The 19,029-nt window shown below is 44.3% G+C and overlaps 1 protein-coding gene across 2 annotated transcripts in view; it reads left to right on the forward strand.

The window, feature by feature from the left end:
• The window catches only part of ATL2 (atlastin GTPase 2), a 130,037-nt gene extending 113,877 nt beyond the window's left edge, over positions 1 to 16,160 (forward strand). The window contains exons 12-15 of one of the 2 annotated variants that reach the window (XM_068232299.1): positions 5,276 to 5,707; positions 10,461 to 10,475; positions 14,440 to 14,550; positions 14,933 to 15,022. In XM_068232299.1, coding sequence (XP_068088400.1) covers positions 5,276 to 5,707; positions 10,461 to 10,475; positions 14,440 to 14,547 — 555 coding nt within the window. In that variant the 3' untranslated portion in view covers positions 14,548 to 14,550; positions 14,933 to 15,022. Of the gene's footprint in view, positions 1 to 5,275; positions 5,708 to 10,460; positions 10,476 to 14,439; positions 14,551 to 14,932 lie in introns of both variants that reach the window. The other variant, XM_068232301.1, reaches the window with a different exon arrangement.
• The last annotated feature ends 2,869 nt before the right edge of the window (positions 16,161 to 19,029 follow it).

Genomic DNA, 19,029 nt, shown 5'->3' on the forward strand with positions numbered 1-19,029 from the left:
CCCAGGTCCCCTAGCTTGAAAGCTCTGCAGACTAAAATTTATCAGATAAAAAGTGCTCCTGCTCATTAGTGGACACACAGATCTCATACCAGTGGAAGGATGATCCGAGTTCCTGTGCAGTTCTCCCAGCATCAGAGCGGCATCAGAGCAGCTTGTGTTGAAGAGAAGCTGGAGAGGGGGGCGGGGCCACCAGAGCTCAATGCCGTGCACTGCCTGATATCTGTGCTCTGAGTCGGCCTCGGAGCTGTGTGGATTCGGAAAGGATGGGACTGGCTGCTGACATTCATGCAGCCAGCACAGGACAGAGGGAACACATTGGTTTCGCTGGGTGTGAGAGACAATCTGCCCGCAGCTTCAGGCTTTCTCCACACAGAGAGCCTCCCTCTCCCCACACAACAGTAGCCTGCCTGCCTGCACTACGCTATCACACTAGATGTGTATCGGACAGCCGCCTCCACTAGCTGAGCTGCCTGCACATGTGAATGCATTGCAGACACAGGCAGCCAGCAAAGTGGGGCGGACTAGCAGAGTAGAAACACAGTATTAGGGAGAAGCTGAGGCTGTCAGGCTGACACTCTCCACGAGGGAGGGACTAGGAACTCGGCTCACTCCCGCAGTATGCAGAGCATGGTCCCGCCCCTTACAACCCGCTCAGCCAACCACAGTACCCGGAGGAGGTTACACAGGCAGAGAAGCCTCCTGCACTGTGTAGCAGCGGCTTTCGCTATTGTTTGAGACGGCCGCTGATGGAACGCAGTGAAGCGCTCATGGCTGCAGTTTTACACCACCATTTTTTTCTAGTACGTGAGGCAGGAGAGCAGGTGGGCGGGAATTCAAAACAGCCGGGCGGCCCGCCCACTTGATTAGCCCTGGGGAGAACACTGCACTCATCACTGTAGTTTACCCACTTTATGCAAAAAGGACAGTTATAAACATCCTGTTTTTGCGCCATTCGTGCAAATAAGACGTTTCGGTTAACGTCCATTCTGCCGTAGTGCAGGAGCGCATCTGCGCACACAATTAAAACATTTCAATGTATGGCATCAGGTGGCAAAAATGTAAAATTTTAAATACATGTGTACACATACTTATAAGTACATTTCTCCCAGAGTACAGTGCACTATAAATTACTTTTGTCTTTTGTTGCGGTCGCTTACAGTAGGTAAAAATCTGACCAGTTTTGGACTAGCTCATCTCCTCATTGGGAATTCTTATTTTATTCTTTACAAAAGCACTCCCTAGAGAGTATCTATAAAAATAAGCTATTCAGTCTCCCTACTTGCTTACACATTATGAGCAACTTCCAGTCAGTAAGTGCTATTAAAAATAACCTCAGAATCCTCCACAGCAGATGGATTAGTCTGAGACCTGTCAGTTATTACGTCCTTTTGTGACAGTGGGAGAGAAAAAAATACATCATTTTACCCTGGCACAAGTGTACATTTTTGTACAAACAGTATGCATACACACGGATTTAAAATGTTGCAGTTTTTCACAATCGTGGTCTTTAAAGGACAACCGAGGTGACATGTGACATGAGATAGACATGTGTATGTATAGTGCCAAGCACACAAATAACTAGGCTGTGTTCCCTTTTTTTTTTTCTTTCTCTAGCTGAAAGAGTTAAAAATCAGGTATGCAAGTGACAGTTTCTGCCTGGGTCGGAACCGGGTCGGACTGGGTCAGACTATAGCAAAACCCTCAATGATAAGTAACTACAGCCATAAAATACTTTCCTGTCAGTAAATGGCTTCTGAGAGCAGGAAAGAGATAAAAAGGGTCAATAATTCATAGATTTGAGCTCTAGCATACTTCAATGAAGGTGTCATTAAGTAGAGACAAAGAAACAGTAAAAACTTAAAAAATAGATTTTAAATATAAAATAAAATGGTGGAATATCAAAAAAAAAGTCATTTTTAGGAGGAGGAGGATAGATACAATTGTTTTTCTCATCATTTTATTTTCACCTCGGATGTCCTTTAAAGCTCCAGCATGCTGGGTCTTTAAATGAACTTGAGGGACATCTCTACCTCGTGCTAGATTCTCAGCAGATATTGTCCTGCTTGGCCGCCTTGCCCGCAATCCATCTAGCGTGTGTACAAGGCTTTAGCCTACAATAGAGACACTAGACTGGGGTAGAAATTGGCTTGTAAGCTCATGTCGTGGACTGTTGGGGCCTTCCTCACTGCATGTGCTTCAATCTGATTTTTGAAGCTAATGCGTTTTTTGCTGATCGCAGGAGCACCATGATTAACATATGAAAATTGCAGTGCCGCGTCTCGTTAAATGTTGCGGCCAGCAGCTCATCATGTTTAGCTAGCTGCCGGCCGCTGGCCAATAAGGATGCAGGGGAGGAGAGAGGCGGCGCGGCCGCTACGTCACGGCGGCGGCGGGCAGGGTGCGTGCTTATAAGTAACATGCCCGGCGCCGCCCCCAGCTATGACTTAGCGGCCACGCTGCCTTTTCTCCCATGTATTCTTATTGGCCTGCCAGAGCATTCCAGGAGTCCTGAGGACCCTCAGCCGCCGGATTGAGGTAGCCACTACCTCCTATACAGGCGCAAATATCTGGCTATTCTATGCTGCAGGCACACATACCTGGCTAACCTACGCTGAGGGCCCATATACCTGGCTAACCTACGCTGCAGGCACATATACCTGGCTAACCTATGGGGTGGGGGGGGGGGCGTGCTTAGCATTTGAGACGTTGGTATCTCCTAGCCTCAGCAAATTTTAAAGTAGCTCGCGAGCCGAAAAAGTGTGGGCACCCCTGCTCTAGCAGATCTGCAAAATGCTAGAGGTTTTTGAAGCAGATTTCTGAGCGATTCTAGGCATGTTTAGAGAAGTTTTTTAAACATGCCTAGAGGTTTTTGGAGCTTTTTTGTGTAGCAAATGTCATATTTTCTTACAGTAAAGCTGTTACTGAACAACTTCTGTAACAAGAACGCCTGGAAAACCGCTCTGATCTAGCGTTTTTCAGAGCAGTTTCCACTTTCCTATACTTTAACATTGAGGCAGAAACGCCTCAGAAATCTAAAAAATGCTGGAGCCCCCGAGTTTGCGTTTTGTGGGGAAAAAAAAACGACCCGCTCTGGTGTGCACCATCCCATTCACTTTCATTAGCCAAGTGGTTTTCCCCCTGCAAGCGTTTTAAAAAACGCTCCAGAACCGCTCTGGTGTGCACCAGCCCTCAGTGTTTGCACACATGTCTATTTGTTGGCTTGGGACTACCACGGAAAAATCTCTGCAGGATTTGTTAAAACTACAGGCATTCAGGATATTGTTCTTGGCTTCATTGCAGATCTACAGGGGTGCTGCTTTAGACTAAAGAATTGTGCACAGTGGTTTTATGACAATTTAGATAATTCTTTTAACACACGTATATGACTTAAGTGGGCAAAGCTGAGTAATATTTTAGCCGCTAATTTTTAATTTATAAATGTGCTATATTTACTGAAGTGTATATTAGCCTATAACTATTCTGTAGCCTTTTTTATATAATCATTATTAGAGATGAGCATTCCAAAGCAGAACACCGTTCAGAATGAATCAGATCAGAACTCTGTCAAGCACAGTGATCCGTGGGGCGAGAGGGGTATGTTACTTAACGCCGCCTCCGTGCACTGCCCTCCAGGGTGCATTCCAGCTCTCCAGGCACCCGAGGCCAACAGACCCTACCTTTTTATAGGCACAGCAATCGACCTGAGGGAGCAGCTTATGCCTTGAAATGTGTTGTTTTAAAAACAAATGTCTAACTGTATTGAGCACCTTTAACCACTTTACCCCCGCGCGTACGTATTTCTCCGCCCCTTTTTCCATCCTTTAACAACCAGGGACGGAGAAACACGTACTTTCCGCATTCCCGACGCTGCCCGCGCTCCCGCTCGTAAACACGCCGCCCGCCGCTAGTAAACACGCCGCCGCCCGATCGCCCAGAGATCAATGAACGGGAAAATCCATTCCCGTTCGTTGATCTAAGCCCCGCAATGATCAGCTGCTCTCCTATGGGCAGCTCGATCATTGTGAGAAAAAACTCACGTGTCCAGCCTCCTTATACTTCCTCCAAGCTTCCGGAAGGAAGCTTGGAGGTCGCATTAAAACTAAAAGTTACTGTGGCCATCTTGTGGCCAAATAGTAAACTACACCCTACACATTTTTCACATACAAATAAATGACTTTTACACATAAAATTAACTCATTACCTCCCACACTCCCCATTTTTTTTTTTTTTTGTAATTAAAAAAAAATTAAAAAATTTACAATGAAAAAAAAATACATAAATAGTTACCTTAGGGACTGAACTTTTTATAAATATTTATGTCAAGAGGGTATAACACTGTTACTTTATAAACTATGGGCTTGTAATTAGGGATGGACGCAAAAATGAAAAAAATGCACCTTTATTTCCAAATAAAATATTGGCGCCAAACATTGTGATAGGGACATAATTTAAATGGTTTTATAACCGGGACAAAAGGGCAAATACGTTTCATGGGTTTTAATTACAGTAGCATGCATTATTTAAAAACTATAATGGCCGAAAACTGAAAAATAATAATTTTTTTCCCCACATTTTTTCTATTTTCCCATTAAAACACATTTAGAAAAAAATAATTCTTGGCATAATGTCCCACCTAAAGAAAGCCTAATTGGTGGCGGAAAAAACAAGATATAGTTCATTTCATTGCGATAAGTAATGATAAAGTTATAGACGAATGAATGGAAGGAGCGCTGAAAGGTAAAAATTGCTCTGGTGCTCAGGGGGTAAAACCCCTCAGTGGTGAAGTGGTTAACTACCATACCACATGAGAGGTTCTCATTTAAGGTAGGATCTCCTTTTTCTAGGGGAGCCCATTCTATGAGAAGAGACCTCAAGAGTGGATTTTTTTTTTTGAGTAATCTACTACTAGCAGCCAATCTACTATGGCCACAAGGCCAAGTAGGAATGGCATCTCCCCACCTGCTCATATGAATGGTTGCATCCTTTGCAACCCAGCTTTGTGATTATAGCCATCTACCGGTTTATACATACATACCAAACAAGTCAGAGATAATACACCAGACCGGGCTCCCATTGTCTGTGTTCTTTCTCTTCCCCCACTAGTCCCAACTCTCCAGCTACTTCCTCCTTCCAGCTGTGAAATTCGAGTTGTGATGTAATTAATTTGGAATGCTCATCTCCACTCATAATGTAGCTTACTTTTTATTTAGAATATTTTGGAAATGTTGTTTGGAACAGTTTAATAACCTCTTAATAAAATGTGTGTTTTCCTCAGGTGTGCGGGGGAGACAAGCCATACATTGCTCCTGCGGACCTGGAGAGGAAGCACTTAGATGTGAAGGAAGTGTGTATAAAGCAGTTCCGATCAGTGAAAAAGATGGGAGGAGAGGAGTTCTGTCACCGATACCAGGAACAACTGGAGGCGGAGCTAGAAGAGTCCTATGCAAACTTCATGAAACACAATGATGGCAAGAACATCTTCTATGCTGCTCGAACCCCGGCCACTTTGTTTGCTGTCATGTTTGCAATGTACATTATCTCAGGACTGACTGGTTTCATTGGTTTGAACTCTATTGCAAACATTTGTAACCTGATCATGGGATTAGCACTACTGTCCTTCTGCACCTGGGCTTACGTCAAGTACTCGGGAGAGTTCCGGGACCTGGGCAGTTTAATAGATCAGATTGCTGAAATAATATGGGAGCAGGTTAGTATCTTCATCCACCTTCCAATCTATAGTTGTTGTTTGAGTGCGGTTACCCAGATTTTAAAGGGTCATCTCTGGTAGTCACTAAAAAAATTGCATTGAAGGATGACTTTTATTTATAATGTGAACTTACAAAGTGTTTTCATGCTTGTCTTGTGCTAAATGTGTGTGCTCTCCGGTTAGAAACGTTGGGTCATTTGCTTTTTGTTTGCTTGAACTTGTGGCTTCATGCTTCCCCTTGTTTAGTGCCAGGCTGGGCCAAGCATTTTTTTTGCAGATCATGTACTCGGCAAAGATCGTCAGAGGGCTATCAAATCAGTCCTGCACATACAGCCTTTTGGATTTGTGCAGAGATGGATAAAGATGAAATGGTACCCTAGGCAACATAGTAGTTTTGGTTTCCCCTTCTCCTCCCCAAGCCCCCCCTCCCTCCCTCTTTTTTCCTACAGGAGCTTTCATTGTATTTGTATTAGTGTCAAAGGGCCTATTTGATATGCCCTAACAAAGATCAGTTTTTCAGTATTTTGGACATGCAGAGTAATTTAAAGCTGATCACAGCTTTAAAGAGACACTGAAGCAAATACATTTTGCCCTTACCTTATTATTCGCTTCAGTAGTCTCAGCACAAGTAAACTGCCGCATCCCCGCTGCAAAACGAGGGGTTTAGACCCCCCCCCCCAAAATTGCCGGGCAAACATCCACGACCAACTTGGTTGTGGATTTTTCTGCGCTCAGGCAGAGCTTTCAGCCGCAGCTCTGCCTCTCCTTTGACGTCAATTGAGGAGTGGATCTCCGCCTCTCCCCGCCCGTCTCTATGAAGGAAGAGTGAGAGGGGCGGGGAGAGGCGGCGCTGCACCGCGATTGACCTCCGGGAGAGGCCGAGTTGAAGCCGAAAGCTCTACCTCTTTCAGGTAATGACGGCCAAATTGATTTGGGGGGTTTAAAGTGCTCGTTTAGTGGCGGGATGCGGCGGTTTACTTGTGCTGAGAGTACTGAAGCGAATTATAAGGTAAAAACGGCAAAATTAATTCGCTTCAGTCTCTCTTTAAAGCTTGATGATGGCAGTCTGTCTTATAGTTCACTTCATTTACAAATACATTGTTTGCCAAGTGTCCAGTGGATACATTAAGTGACCCGGGTGGATCTGACTATCATCCGACTCGGAGCTGGGATCGGCCATCTGGTGCTGGGAAAGCTTGGTGTGAAGGTCAAAGGGGGTCCTCCTTGGTCGGCCATATTACCGGAGAACTGCATTGGGAATAAGCATATCAAAATGTCTATAGGTTTTTTTTTTGTTTTGTTTTTTTTTAAAGGGCCATTTCCACCAGCTGAATTTCGATTGTTTTTAGATCTCATGTGATTTCCCAAACACAAGGGCATCACAATTAACCTTGTAATTGCAATGCCCTTTTTCCACCAAAGCAATCCAATTTTTGACCAATCGCAAACTCACTGCATGGATATTCAGCACTGCGTAATATGTTTTATAAATACAATAAATAAAAATGCTGCATTTTTCCTGGATTTGCGATTGGCCTAAAATTAGTTTTTAACCCCTGTCGCTGTAGCAAATGCAAACACTTGTGATCAGAGCACGTTTTTTGCTGGAAAAGGGCCCTAAGGCTATTTGATAAAATGATTGCATAGAACAGTGCTGTCCAACTGGCGGCCCGCCAGGCCACCTGCTGTGGCCCGCTCGTGTCCCTGGGATGCAGGCATGGCTTGCGCTATCGGCGCCATGCCTGCTCCCTCTTATTGTGGCCTCTCCTATGTCCCCCCGCTGCCGCTGCCTCACAGATCAGACCTCACAGATCGCGGCGACTGAGGTAAACAGAGGGCGCATGGTACCCGCACGGAGTACCTCACATGCGGAAGTGAATCATTAGTCACTTCCGCATGTGACGTTCTGCCGCGCGGGTGTCATGCGCGCGCTCTGCTTGCTTCAGTCGCCGCGATCTGTGAGGTCTGATCTGTGAGGCAGCGTCAGCATCGTCAGCGGGGACACCGGAGAGGCCAGCGGGGACACCGGAGAGGCCCGCGGGGACACAGAGGTAACGGGCTCGTTACTGGTGGGGGCACCTGTCACTAGCTGGGGGGGCTCCTGTCACTATCTAACTGGGGGGGGCACCTGTCACTATCTAACTGGGGGGGCTCCTGTCACTATCTAACTGGGGGGGCTCCTGTCACTATCTAACTGGGGGGGCTCCTGTCACTATCTAACTGGGGGGGCACCTGTCACTATCTAACTGGGGGGGCTCCTGTCACTATCTAACTGGGGGGGCTCCTGTCACTATCTAACTGGGGGGGCTCCTGTCACTATCTAACTGGGGGGGCTCCTGTCACTATCTAACTGGGGGGGCTCCTGTCACTATCTAACTGGGGGGGCTCCTGTCACTATCTAACTGGGGGGGCTCCTGTCACTATCTAACTGGGGGGGGGGGGGCTCCTGTCACTATCTAGGGGGGGGGGGGCACCTGTCACTATCTAGCTGGGGGGGGGGCACCTGTCACTATCTAAGTGGGGGGCACCTGTCACTATCTAGCTGGGGGGGGGGGCACCTGTCACTACCTCAACTGGGGGGACACCTGTCACCTGGCATTTCAGCCCACACATCATCCCCAATCCGGCCCAAAACACTATTGCCAGGCACAGCAGCCAGTAGAGGAGAATTTAGAAGCCAGGTGAGAGGTGTCTACCATATTAAAGGGGCATTCTGCTTATTTATGTGAAATGCTGTCTATTTATGTGCCTCATGACTGCTGAATTTGTCTTGTTGGGGGCCTCATGATTTGTTGGGGGCATCACGATTGCTGAATTTGTCTTGTTGGGGGCCTCTAGATTGCTGAATGTGTCTTGTTGGGGGCCTCATGATTTTTTGGGGGCCTCATGATTGCTAAATTTGTCTTGTTGGGGGCATCATGATTGCTGAATTTGTCTTGTTGGGGGCCTCATGATTGCTGAATTTGTCTTGTTGGGGGTCACATGATTGCGAACTGTGAGACTATGGAAAAGCTGAATCGTCATCATGAGACAATAGCATTAAACCTACTTTTTTAGCTTTTTAAAACGGAAAATAAAACTGGGAGGTTCTAAAAAAATCCCCACATTTTTCAGGAGTAGGATGGATGAAATTGTTTATCTTCCCAGTTTATTTTCAACTTGGATTTTCCATAATGTTCATGTATGAGTTAAAACGTTTGTATGTAGTTTAAATTGCTGTTGCCACTTTGCGATAAGTGACTTTTGGGTTGCAGTTTGGACACTCGGCCTCCAAAAGGTTCACCACCACTGTCCTAATCTAATGTCCCACATTGCTAAGTTCATGTAAATTTGTCTCCACCCGTGGCCACACCCGCATTCTGGTCCATGGCCACACCCAAAAAAAAATGGCCCTCCATGCCCATGAAGTTGGACAGCACTGGCATAGAATAAGCACCTGAACCTCTTTTTCATCAATGTACCTCAATCGATTCTGTACGAATATTTAATAACCTTGAAGGAGGAATGGGAAAAAAAAATGTTAATCAGAACTCCGTCAGAAATACCGTATTTTCCAGAATATTAGAAGCCTAGGTGTAGAGGACAAATACTATATATGTGTGTGTGTGTATGTATATATATATGCACATATACACAGTGTTCCAGGAGCATCTTGTAGACGTTCTCCCTCATTGTCCCTTCCTGTGTGTGTCCATGTGTAGTCTCCTGTCCCCATGTATCCCCTTCAGTCCCCCTGTGTGCCCTCTTGCCTCCCTGTGCGGTCCTCCTGCCCCCCCCCCCCCCCCCCCCCCCCACACACACACACACTTTGTGTGTCTGTGTCCCCTTCAGCCCCTCTGTGTGGTCCTCCAGTCCCCATGTCTGTGGTCCTCCATCCCCCCTTGTCCCCTCTCCCACCCCCGCATGTCTCCGCTCCCCCTGGGTAAGAATAGCGGCAGAGATGCTAATCTTCCTATTGATTCCAGCACTGTGTGGTGGTCCGCCTCCAGAATGTCTCCGCTACCTACGTGAAAGAATAGTTAGCGGCAGAGTGGCTCACCTTCCTAGCTATTCCAGTGGTAGCGATCTGCAGACATCCTCTCTTCCACGTGGCTTCCTCTAGTGAAGGCTCCTGTTGATCGTGTTATCAACAGGGCCCTTCACAAGAGGAAGCCATGTGGAAGAGAGGTTGTCTGCAGATCGCCGCCACTGGAATAGCTACAAAGGTGAGCTATGTGCAGGAGGACCACATGGGGATAAGGCAGGGAGTCCCCAGCAGATTGGCGGGCGTTAGTAAGTCAGTGATTCCCTGTCTTTGTAATATGACGCAGGGATTTTTTTTCTCCCCATTTTTGGGGGGAGAAAAAGTCTGATTCTGGAAAAACAGCAATTGATCAAAATTGACTCACTGGAGACTGTGTGAAAGAATCTCTCCAGCCAGGCTGCAGCAATAAACACTCTTCATTGAAGTTACAAATTAGTAGAACCTCTGTCAGGTTTTTATTGCTGTCTGCGAACTTGCTGGAGACGCTCCTTTTTGATTGTGATGTGCATGTCCAGCAACAGAGTCCACATTGAAGCTGTTCTATTCAGTGAGCCCTGTCCTCCCATCTGCCTAGGTTCAGTATGAAGCACTTTATCCCTTAATGAACAGTCTTGTTCTTTCTCCTCCTGCTCTCTACTCTTTTCCTAACTAACCATGTAACCCAGCCTTTCTGTTCATCTAACAATTATCCAATTACATTTCTGTTTCTCTCTTTATTCTGCTGCACAGAGGAGTCCAAAGAAGGTGAGCTGCCACCATGTAGACCTTCAGGCACAGTTCAGAACCGAATGGCATTCACAATATATGATCGTTGGTTGGCTATAGTTTAACCCCATTGTAGAAGCATTGAGTATATCTAAACAGTAAAGCATACTGTATGTAGTGGTGCGCCAATTTATTTTGTTAAATGACCCAACATATTGAAAAATCATAGAGTACTAGAAATGCATATGCAGGGCAGCTGCGTGTTGAAGGATTTTACTATCAAATAGTGTCAGAAGTGGACAAAGCTCATCAAACTTGAATAAACACACCTGATTATCACGTGTCCCTCCTGTAAAATAATACGCAGCTAGACCTAGTCCGGGGTATAGATCTATTAACCTCTTGGCAATATTCTGGGATTGCTCCCCTTTCACAACTATTGGCGCTACACAACATTTATATTGCGCCTTTCTCCTGGCGGACTCAAAGCGCCATAGCTGAGTAGGCAGTAACAGTGTTAAGAAGTCTTGCCCATGGTTTCCTCACTGAACGGGAAGAGCCGATATTGAACCCTGGAGTCCCATGTCAGAGGCAGAGCCCTTACCATTACACTATCCAGTCGCTGGCCATCTATCAACTATCCCCATGTCACACACCTACTGTCACCCAATACTGCATGCTTCCACAAGCACACTACCTGGGATTGCACAGAACAAAGTCTCTTGATCAGCAGACTGAAAGACACGTCCAGGTTTTCACTGGTAGCAAAAAAGCAGAGCCCCAGTCTTACTGCAGGGTAATTCAAAGCTATGGACTGCTCTCCCCCGCAGTAGTGCTGTGCTGCTTCTTCTATTCCAGCTCACAGATGTAGTGAATGAGGGAAGACTGTTCACCTCACTCTAGTTTGCGTGAACTAAGGGGAGGCTTAACAGTGATTCACGTGACTAATAGAGGCCCCGGAATAGTTTCTAATAGCAATCACCAGGCAAGTGTCAGTCTTTTAGAAGGAAATCTGCCATGGTCATACATTTTAAGTAACAACTCCACATGGACAGCAGCCAAAGTGAATTGAATAGATACACTGCGCAGCAATCACAAGTTTACTTATGATTAAAAAAAAGCTTGGTTAATTGTTTAACCTCTTGAGGACCATGGTGTTAAACCCCCCTAGTGACCAGGACATTTTTAGAGAAATTGGCCACTGCAGCTTTAAGGCCAAGCTGCAGGGCCACACGACACAGCACACTAGTAATACCCCCCCACCCCCCACAGAGCTCTCTGTTGGTGGGGTCTGATCGCCCCCCCCCCCCCCCAGATGTTTGTTTGTGTATTTTTGTTTATTTTTAATTAAAAATGTTTTTTTTAAATATATTTTTGCTATACTCCCCCCCCCCCCCCCCCCCCTCCGCCAGCCAATCCACACGTGATTCAGCCTATGACAGCCGATCACTCCTGTGCCTAAGGAGGGGACAGCCGTGTCACACGGCTGTCCCCAGTAAAGGGCTGCTGTAGATTGCAGCGCTGTACCAGTAACAGTTTTGCCGTCTAACAGTCGCCGCTCGGAGACTGAAGGCTCCGCTCCGCACACCAAGCAGGAGATGCGCGCGCATCCTGCGTGCGATCTGCAAAATAGAGCCCATCGGCGTGACGCAGACAGCTACAGGTTAAATGGAGTCATCACCATGTGATATTACGTACTGATGAATGTCTACTCGGATTAAAGGGAATTTACCCGCAGCCTAGCTTCCTTTGCGTACTGTACCGACCCACATATAGCATGGGATAGGGCACTGCAGCTCAAGCTCTTTGCTTTGCATTGTAAGGCCTGATTGACACAGGCGTTATTCATGGTGGTTGCCGCAATCATCGCTTTATCCATTCAAATGAATTTTTTAAACTATGGTACTGGATTGTCCCGTCCTTGTAAACATCGTGCTCGACTCCCTCGTCTCATCCTGGATCATAAATGTAGCGTTCAGGATCGGCTGCATTCGGCGGCTCAATGTTTCCCTAGGAGGTTTAAAAACGTTGCCCAAACGATGGGAATTGATACCTAACACTTATCTGCTCATTTGGGAATGTCTTGGTGAGCAGATGCTAAACGCCCATGTGAACTGGTCCTAGCAGGATTGTTATTCTTTGAGCAGTGAAAGCTAGGCTGCATATAATTTCTCATCAGCATAATCACCTGGGAGAGCTCAGTTAGCTTATTTTCTTATTCTATCTTTTTTTATTATTGTTACCATTGGTTTACCAAGGTAAACTTTCAATTGCAGGCTTAGTCCAATTCATTTTTCACTGCTACATATGTAGAGGCTGAATCACTGCAGGGTATAGGGTCACTCTACTGTGACAGGTTAAATGAAACATGGCAATTTAAAAGCATTTACTTAGAAATGCTCTCATACTGTTTACCCTCATAAAATAGCTGTCCATGTGATCAGTAAACAGACATATCTGTTTACATTCCTGCCAGGCATGTGGATGGCATATTCTCCACAAAATGAAGACTGAGGCAGAGTTCACATTTGTCAAAATTATTTGCATTTTCCCGCATGCAAATTCTCACTACAAAGCTGTGTCAATGTGAACGTTCACACTTCAATGCAAATTTCACTTCTGCGAAAGAAACCTTGCAGCAGTGCAGCATAATTTGCTGCATAATTTTGCACACAGTGAGTGGTTTCACCTTCACAATCATTAGCATCTGTGGGAAACGCGTATGTTTAAATGCAGACGAACACACAATTGAGCCCCCCCAAAAGAAAATGTGGAAAAAACGCACCCCTCCCCAAGAGAACACAAACATGGAAATGTTCCCTATGGCTCTTTAGTGTCTAATATGCCTTTCTTTACACTCAAAAGGCAGCTTACGGTTTAACTGTTCGAAGCTACTACTTGCTTTGTGGCACCCTGTGTAACCAGTATAGGTTAGTCTTTAAAGCTCTATTAGTTACTAGTGCAAAGGCTCATACACCCGTCCAACAAAATGCACAACACAACTGCACAGCAAGTTATATACACAAGTATGTACACACACGCCAACTAAACAACTCCCTTAAATACTATGTGCACAAGCGAAACCACAAACTGCACAACATGTCTGCATTTAAAAGCAACAAAGTTGTTAGATACTTGTAGACACATGGCTAACCATGTTGGGTAGGTTGATACACCGATTGGATCTGTCTACAACAACCTGTTATCAGTTGGTTGTTTGCCAGCCATACACAGGCCTAACTATCTTCCAACAGACCAAGTTTAGAAGATCGTTGGGCAGATTGTTTGGACCTGTGCACGGCTTAAGGTTTATACACGCCTACCAACTATTTGTCCAACTATCTACCAAACTTGTCTGTTAAGCCCCATTCACACGCTCAACAGCAGTCCTTTATGCAGCAAAATTGTCAACCAGCTTTTGTTGTGAAACAACTAAGTCTTTTGCTGTTGTTCAAAAAGCTGATAAGACTGATAAGAAGTCAATACAACAGTTGGATTGACTTCTGATCAGTCTTATCAGCTTTTTGAACAACAGCAAAATACTTTTTTTTAGTTGTTTCAACTTGTTTCACAACAAAAGCTGGTTGACAATTGTGCTGCATAAGAGACCGCTGTTGAGCATGTGAATGGTGCTTAACAGACAAGTTTGGCAGAGAGTTGGACAGATAGTTGGTAGGTGTATATGAACCTTTAACGCAACATGATCTCAGCAAGCTGTACATGTTTTTTCCTTCTGGTGTGTTTTTAGCTCTACCTGCTTAGCCCCTGAAGCCAGGGAAATATTCATAAGTAGTATTTTATGTCTAGTTAAGTTTAAAGTAGTAAATGGGGTATTCTGCAAACACTGTTGATTCCCTTTGTAAGGCAAAATTAAACTATGAGCCAACCAGAGAGGTTATTATGCCTTTCGGAGTTTCTATGCCTTTAATTTTCTTCCTTCTGCTTATTCTCTTCTTTTTCTGTATGCTACTTTCTGCACCTAACCAACCACTTCATGTTCCAGGTCTTTTCCAAACTGTATGAAGTGTGTAAACGTCGGCTGCCTCGCCAGGCTTTTACGTCAAAACAAAGACACAGACGGTCATCGAACAATAACAAGAAGAAAAACTAAAGCGTACTTTCACCTTTTACTTTCTGAGACATTTTGGTTTCTACTCCTGGGACAGTTGTCAGAACTGGTATAACAGGCTTATTACAAGTTCCTCAGTTGTTAGTGGGCTGGGCCTGCAAACCCGTGTGCCACCAGCTGCTCAATCCCAGCATGCTTTGCCAGCTGAGAGTCACTGGTTCAGTGCCCTTGACCTAAGGAAATTTGCTAGGTGTACTACATTTAATTTCCGAGTAACCAAATTCACAGGGTGAGAGATTTTTTAGGAGCACAAGTTGATCATATCTTCATTTTTTTATTTTTTTTACCATGTTTATGTATTTGACATTGCATGTGTGTTTTTATGTTTTTCATCTTTTGGTTTTTCTTTGCATGTTTTGCACACCAGGTTTTGAAGCCATTGAGCGATAACTTGATGGAAGATAACATAAGACAATCTGTGACAAACTCCATCAAGGCAGGTCTCACAGAGCAAGTGACCCAAGCTGCCCGGCTAAAGACAGACTGACAATCCTTCTCTCCATCTGCAACCTTCCCCGTCCCGTGATTGTTTTGTACAATGAGAATTCTGAAAAATCAATGTGACAAACCAAAGTTTACAATTACATTATGACTATAGACTGACTATATAAACTGGTTCATTGAAATGCTGCCACATATTTTATTTCCCCCCATGGATAAGCTATAATGAGGTTTAGCACATTTGTCAAAGCTACGCTGCCCCCTGTCGGCAATGATCGGTTCATCTGTGGTGCTCTTGCATGTTGACTTTAAATTATTACAGAACTTAGCTGTGTGCAAGATTGCTTTCCTCCCTTCCTACTCAAGTACATCTAATCACAAAACCGGATTATATTTTACAAGAATGAATGTAGTGTCCATGTATAATTTTAATATTTATATTCTACTGTAGTTTGGACATGTATGATAAATGATTTGGATCTTTATATACATCTGCCAGTCTGTTTACTGCCTTTTTTTTTCTTTGTATGTTTCCTCTTCAGACAGTATACCTGTACAATGGGTTAAACCATTTTTCTTTTAATTAAAACAAAATGCCTTTTTTTTTTACCCACAAACCTGCCATAACCTAGGTAAATCAGGGGAGAAGGGGCAGTGGATGTTTTTCCTTTCTGTTTAGCCTTCATGTATATAATATATGCCGTTAATTTTATTGGGGAACTGGGGGTGGGAGGGGTACTGTCCATCCAGAAGCCTAGCCTACAGCTGTAGAAGCTCAGATCATCTGTACAGCATTAGTTATTTTCTATACAAGATCAAATAGGGCATGTATATGATATATAAATAATATAAATACCAATTTTGTATCAAGTTTTTGTAGTCCATGCCAAACCCTGGTTCTGTGGTAGGCTAAGTGGAGTCCCTGTTTGGGGACCGTTTGTGGCTCATGTAAGTGTGTGAATGCATCAACCAATCTGAAGTTTTGATATATTTGTGATATTTACCTGCCTTGAACACTGCTGTCTCCCCCCAATGGGCGGAGGAGGTAAATGAGCATTTTTGTTGTGTACCTTTGTCCTCTTTAAAATTCAAAGCTGTTTTCCTGTAATTTATTTTCAGTATAATTAAAATCTGTTGTATATATGGCTCAACAAGCTATCGTCTGAATTTCTTCTGCTCTAATCTCTGTCTTTCGGCCAGATACTTTATGTGAAAATATATTTAGAAGTGTTTTACTATAATGCAAACCTTTTGTTCCATAGATGGAAATGGCACATGTGACAGAATTCAATGGCAGCACAGAATATTGAGCATCTTTGATCATGACCATCACCTCTCTTATTTAGAGAACTTACATGTTTCCCCGAATATGAGACAGTGTTTACTCCTCCTGAAATATATAATCTATAAATTAATATAACACGAAGTACGTGTATGGGGAGGTGTGCAGTCTCTTACCACACCTCCCTTGTGGCTGTGTCCCCCTCCATTTGCTTATAATTGCTCCGGTATCCACCCTTTGACCCAGTCTCTGTACAGGCTTCGAAACCGTGCTCCCCTCTGTCATAATCAAATGTGCGCGCATGTGCTGATGCGTCCCCGGCGCACATTAGATTATGACGGGAAAATTGGTCGTGGAGACTGGGTCAAAGGGTGGATACCAGAGCTGTTATAGGCAAATGGAGGGGACCGCCACAAGGGAGGTATGATAAGAGTGCACACCTCCCCATACACGAACCTAGACTCTCATTTACCGTAGTTGAGGCTCATTTTTTGGGGAGGGCTTATATTGCAAGCGTGCTTGAAATCTATAAGCTGGGTCTCTTTTTTTGGGGGGGAAACACGGTATTTCTGTGGTTAATGAGACGCAAATCATTTTGAGTTGATGCAGGATTATGCAAATTTATACAGCATGAAAATGGACCAATCAAATATTACCTCAGCAGTATTTGATTGGTTCATGTTCAAGCTGCATTAATCTGCATACAAAATGTGCATAATGCTGCATCTTTCAAAATTATCTGCATCTCCTTGACCATCCCTATTTCTGTGATGGATGAAAGTGTACAGCTCAATAGGGGTTACAGTGAGAAGCTAATTATTCAGAGTTCATGCCAAGTTAATTCAGATGTATGCATCTTGGAAATGGACCAATCGAAAGCATCAGCTGCATCATCTGATTAGTCCATTTCCAAGCTACCTATATTTGAATATCAGCTTGGAATTTTGTAGAATTTCATTGACCATTCCCACTGCTCAGAAGAAACGAGGACTAGGAAATTAAAAGCAAACCTGTAAGTTTTTGAAAATAGAGAAAAAGACCACCGCTTCTTACTGGGAACATCAGAGTCCACAGCCACGTGGATAAGCACAGCTGGATTGCACAGGTTTAGGATGGCTTACACCTGCGCAGTAGCAGGGAGCAGCTCGTGCTCTGGAAAAAGCCAGTCCCGAGCTACTGCGCAGACACAAGACATTCTGGGCATTGCAACACCTGTTCACGGACAGGACTGTGGCCGCACACACCTCATCCACAAACCCTTGTCAAAGAGGTTAGGAGTCCCGATGCTTCCCCTGTTCCAGCACTGGGAACCATCCCGGAGGCTTCCCTCCACTGAGGTAAGGGCCCATTATGGGCACTTTTTTGCTACAGGTACATTTTAAAATACATGTTGTGGAAAGATAAATGGTGTATATTTATTGTATTTATAAAGCGTCAACATATTGAGCAGCGCTGGACAATAAATACATACAATGATACAAAGGATGACTGACACAACATACCAAGGTTACACAATATAGGACAAAGTTATGCAAGGCTAACTAGGTACAAAATCCATGATCATGTAAATTCTGGGCTGGTTAGGTAGGTCCAGTAATACATGTACGAGGCGGTCATAGGAAAGAAGCACAATGATGGAGCACAGGATCATGTTGAATACACCAGGGAAGGGAAGGATCTTGCCAAGGGCCTACAAGCTAAGCATCTGATTTGAGCCTGGACAGTTGACATTCCTCTCCACTCTGCCTTGCTCTGTACTCTGCAATTCCAGGGGGCTTGCAGCAGGCCTCCTTATTGCCAGATGGCCTTACAAGGCCTGAGACAGTTGGCATTCCAGCCCTCTTCTTGTCTTTAGGATTCCTTTTAGACCCTCTACCCAGGAATTGAGCTTTGCATTTATTAATAGCAGGCGGAAGACTAGCTTTAGGTTAGTTTTACACTTGTGAATCTGTCTACAGGATGCACAACACAATGCCAAACAGGGGAAAGGTTACATTAGCCTCAATTCTGGTAGGGTTTTTGAGAAAATTACCGCATGTATGGTAATTTACCACATGCAGTAATGACCTTTAGCAATTCTGCTGGAGTTTAGTCATCTTTTACCACTTGTGGTAAATTTTAGTCATGAATTACAGCATGCGGTAAATTATGCAGTAATTTGCATGAATTTTACCAAAAATCACTATTCTCATGGAAAGTAGGGGCATGTTGGCACATAACTTACCGGTCCGTTTAAGACCTGCCTGAACTTGGCGGTAAAGGTAATTTTGCAGTTTGTAGTGGAATTCCTATTTAGGCTGTGTCATAGAAAAGAATAGTAGAAATAAAAATCCAAATATTTACTGCATTTTTTTGTTATAGGGGATGCCTATAAATATACTTTTCATAGTAATAAACTACATAATCAAATGACTCTTCCCCATCAAAAAATACATCTTCCGCAGACTATCCTAACTTGTGGAAGACAATTAAAGACTACTATTATTTATTTACCGCTGAAATACCACACTTTTTACCTCACTTTTATGCATTATGCGGTAAAACATAATGCATAAAAGGTAACTGCATAAAGACCTGGATACACACCAGTAATTGAATAAAAAGGGTACCGTCTCCACATAGGCCTCGATTCATAAACAGCAGTGCGATAAGAAAAATCTTGTCGGGAAAATACCGCACTCGGTATTTTCCCGGTCTGTGTGCTAATTCATAAAGATTTCCCCAGCTGCCCTTGGAGGTCG

This window comes from Hyperolius riggenbachi, chromosome 4 (genome assembly GCF_040937935.1).
Source record: "Hyperolius riggenbachi isolate aHypRig1 chromosome 4, aHypRig1.pri, whole genome shotgun sequence".
Lineage (NCBI taxonomy): Eukaryota > Metazoa > Chordata > Amphibia > Anura > Hyperoliidae > Hyperolius > Hyperolius riggenbachi.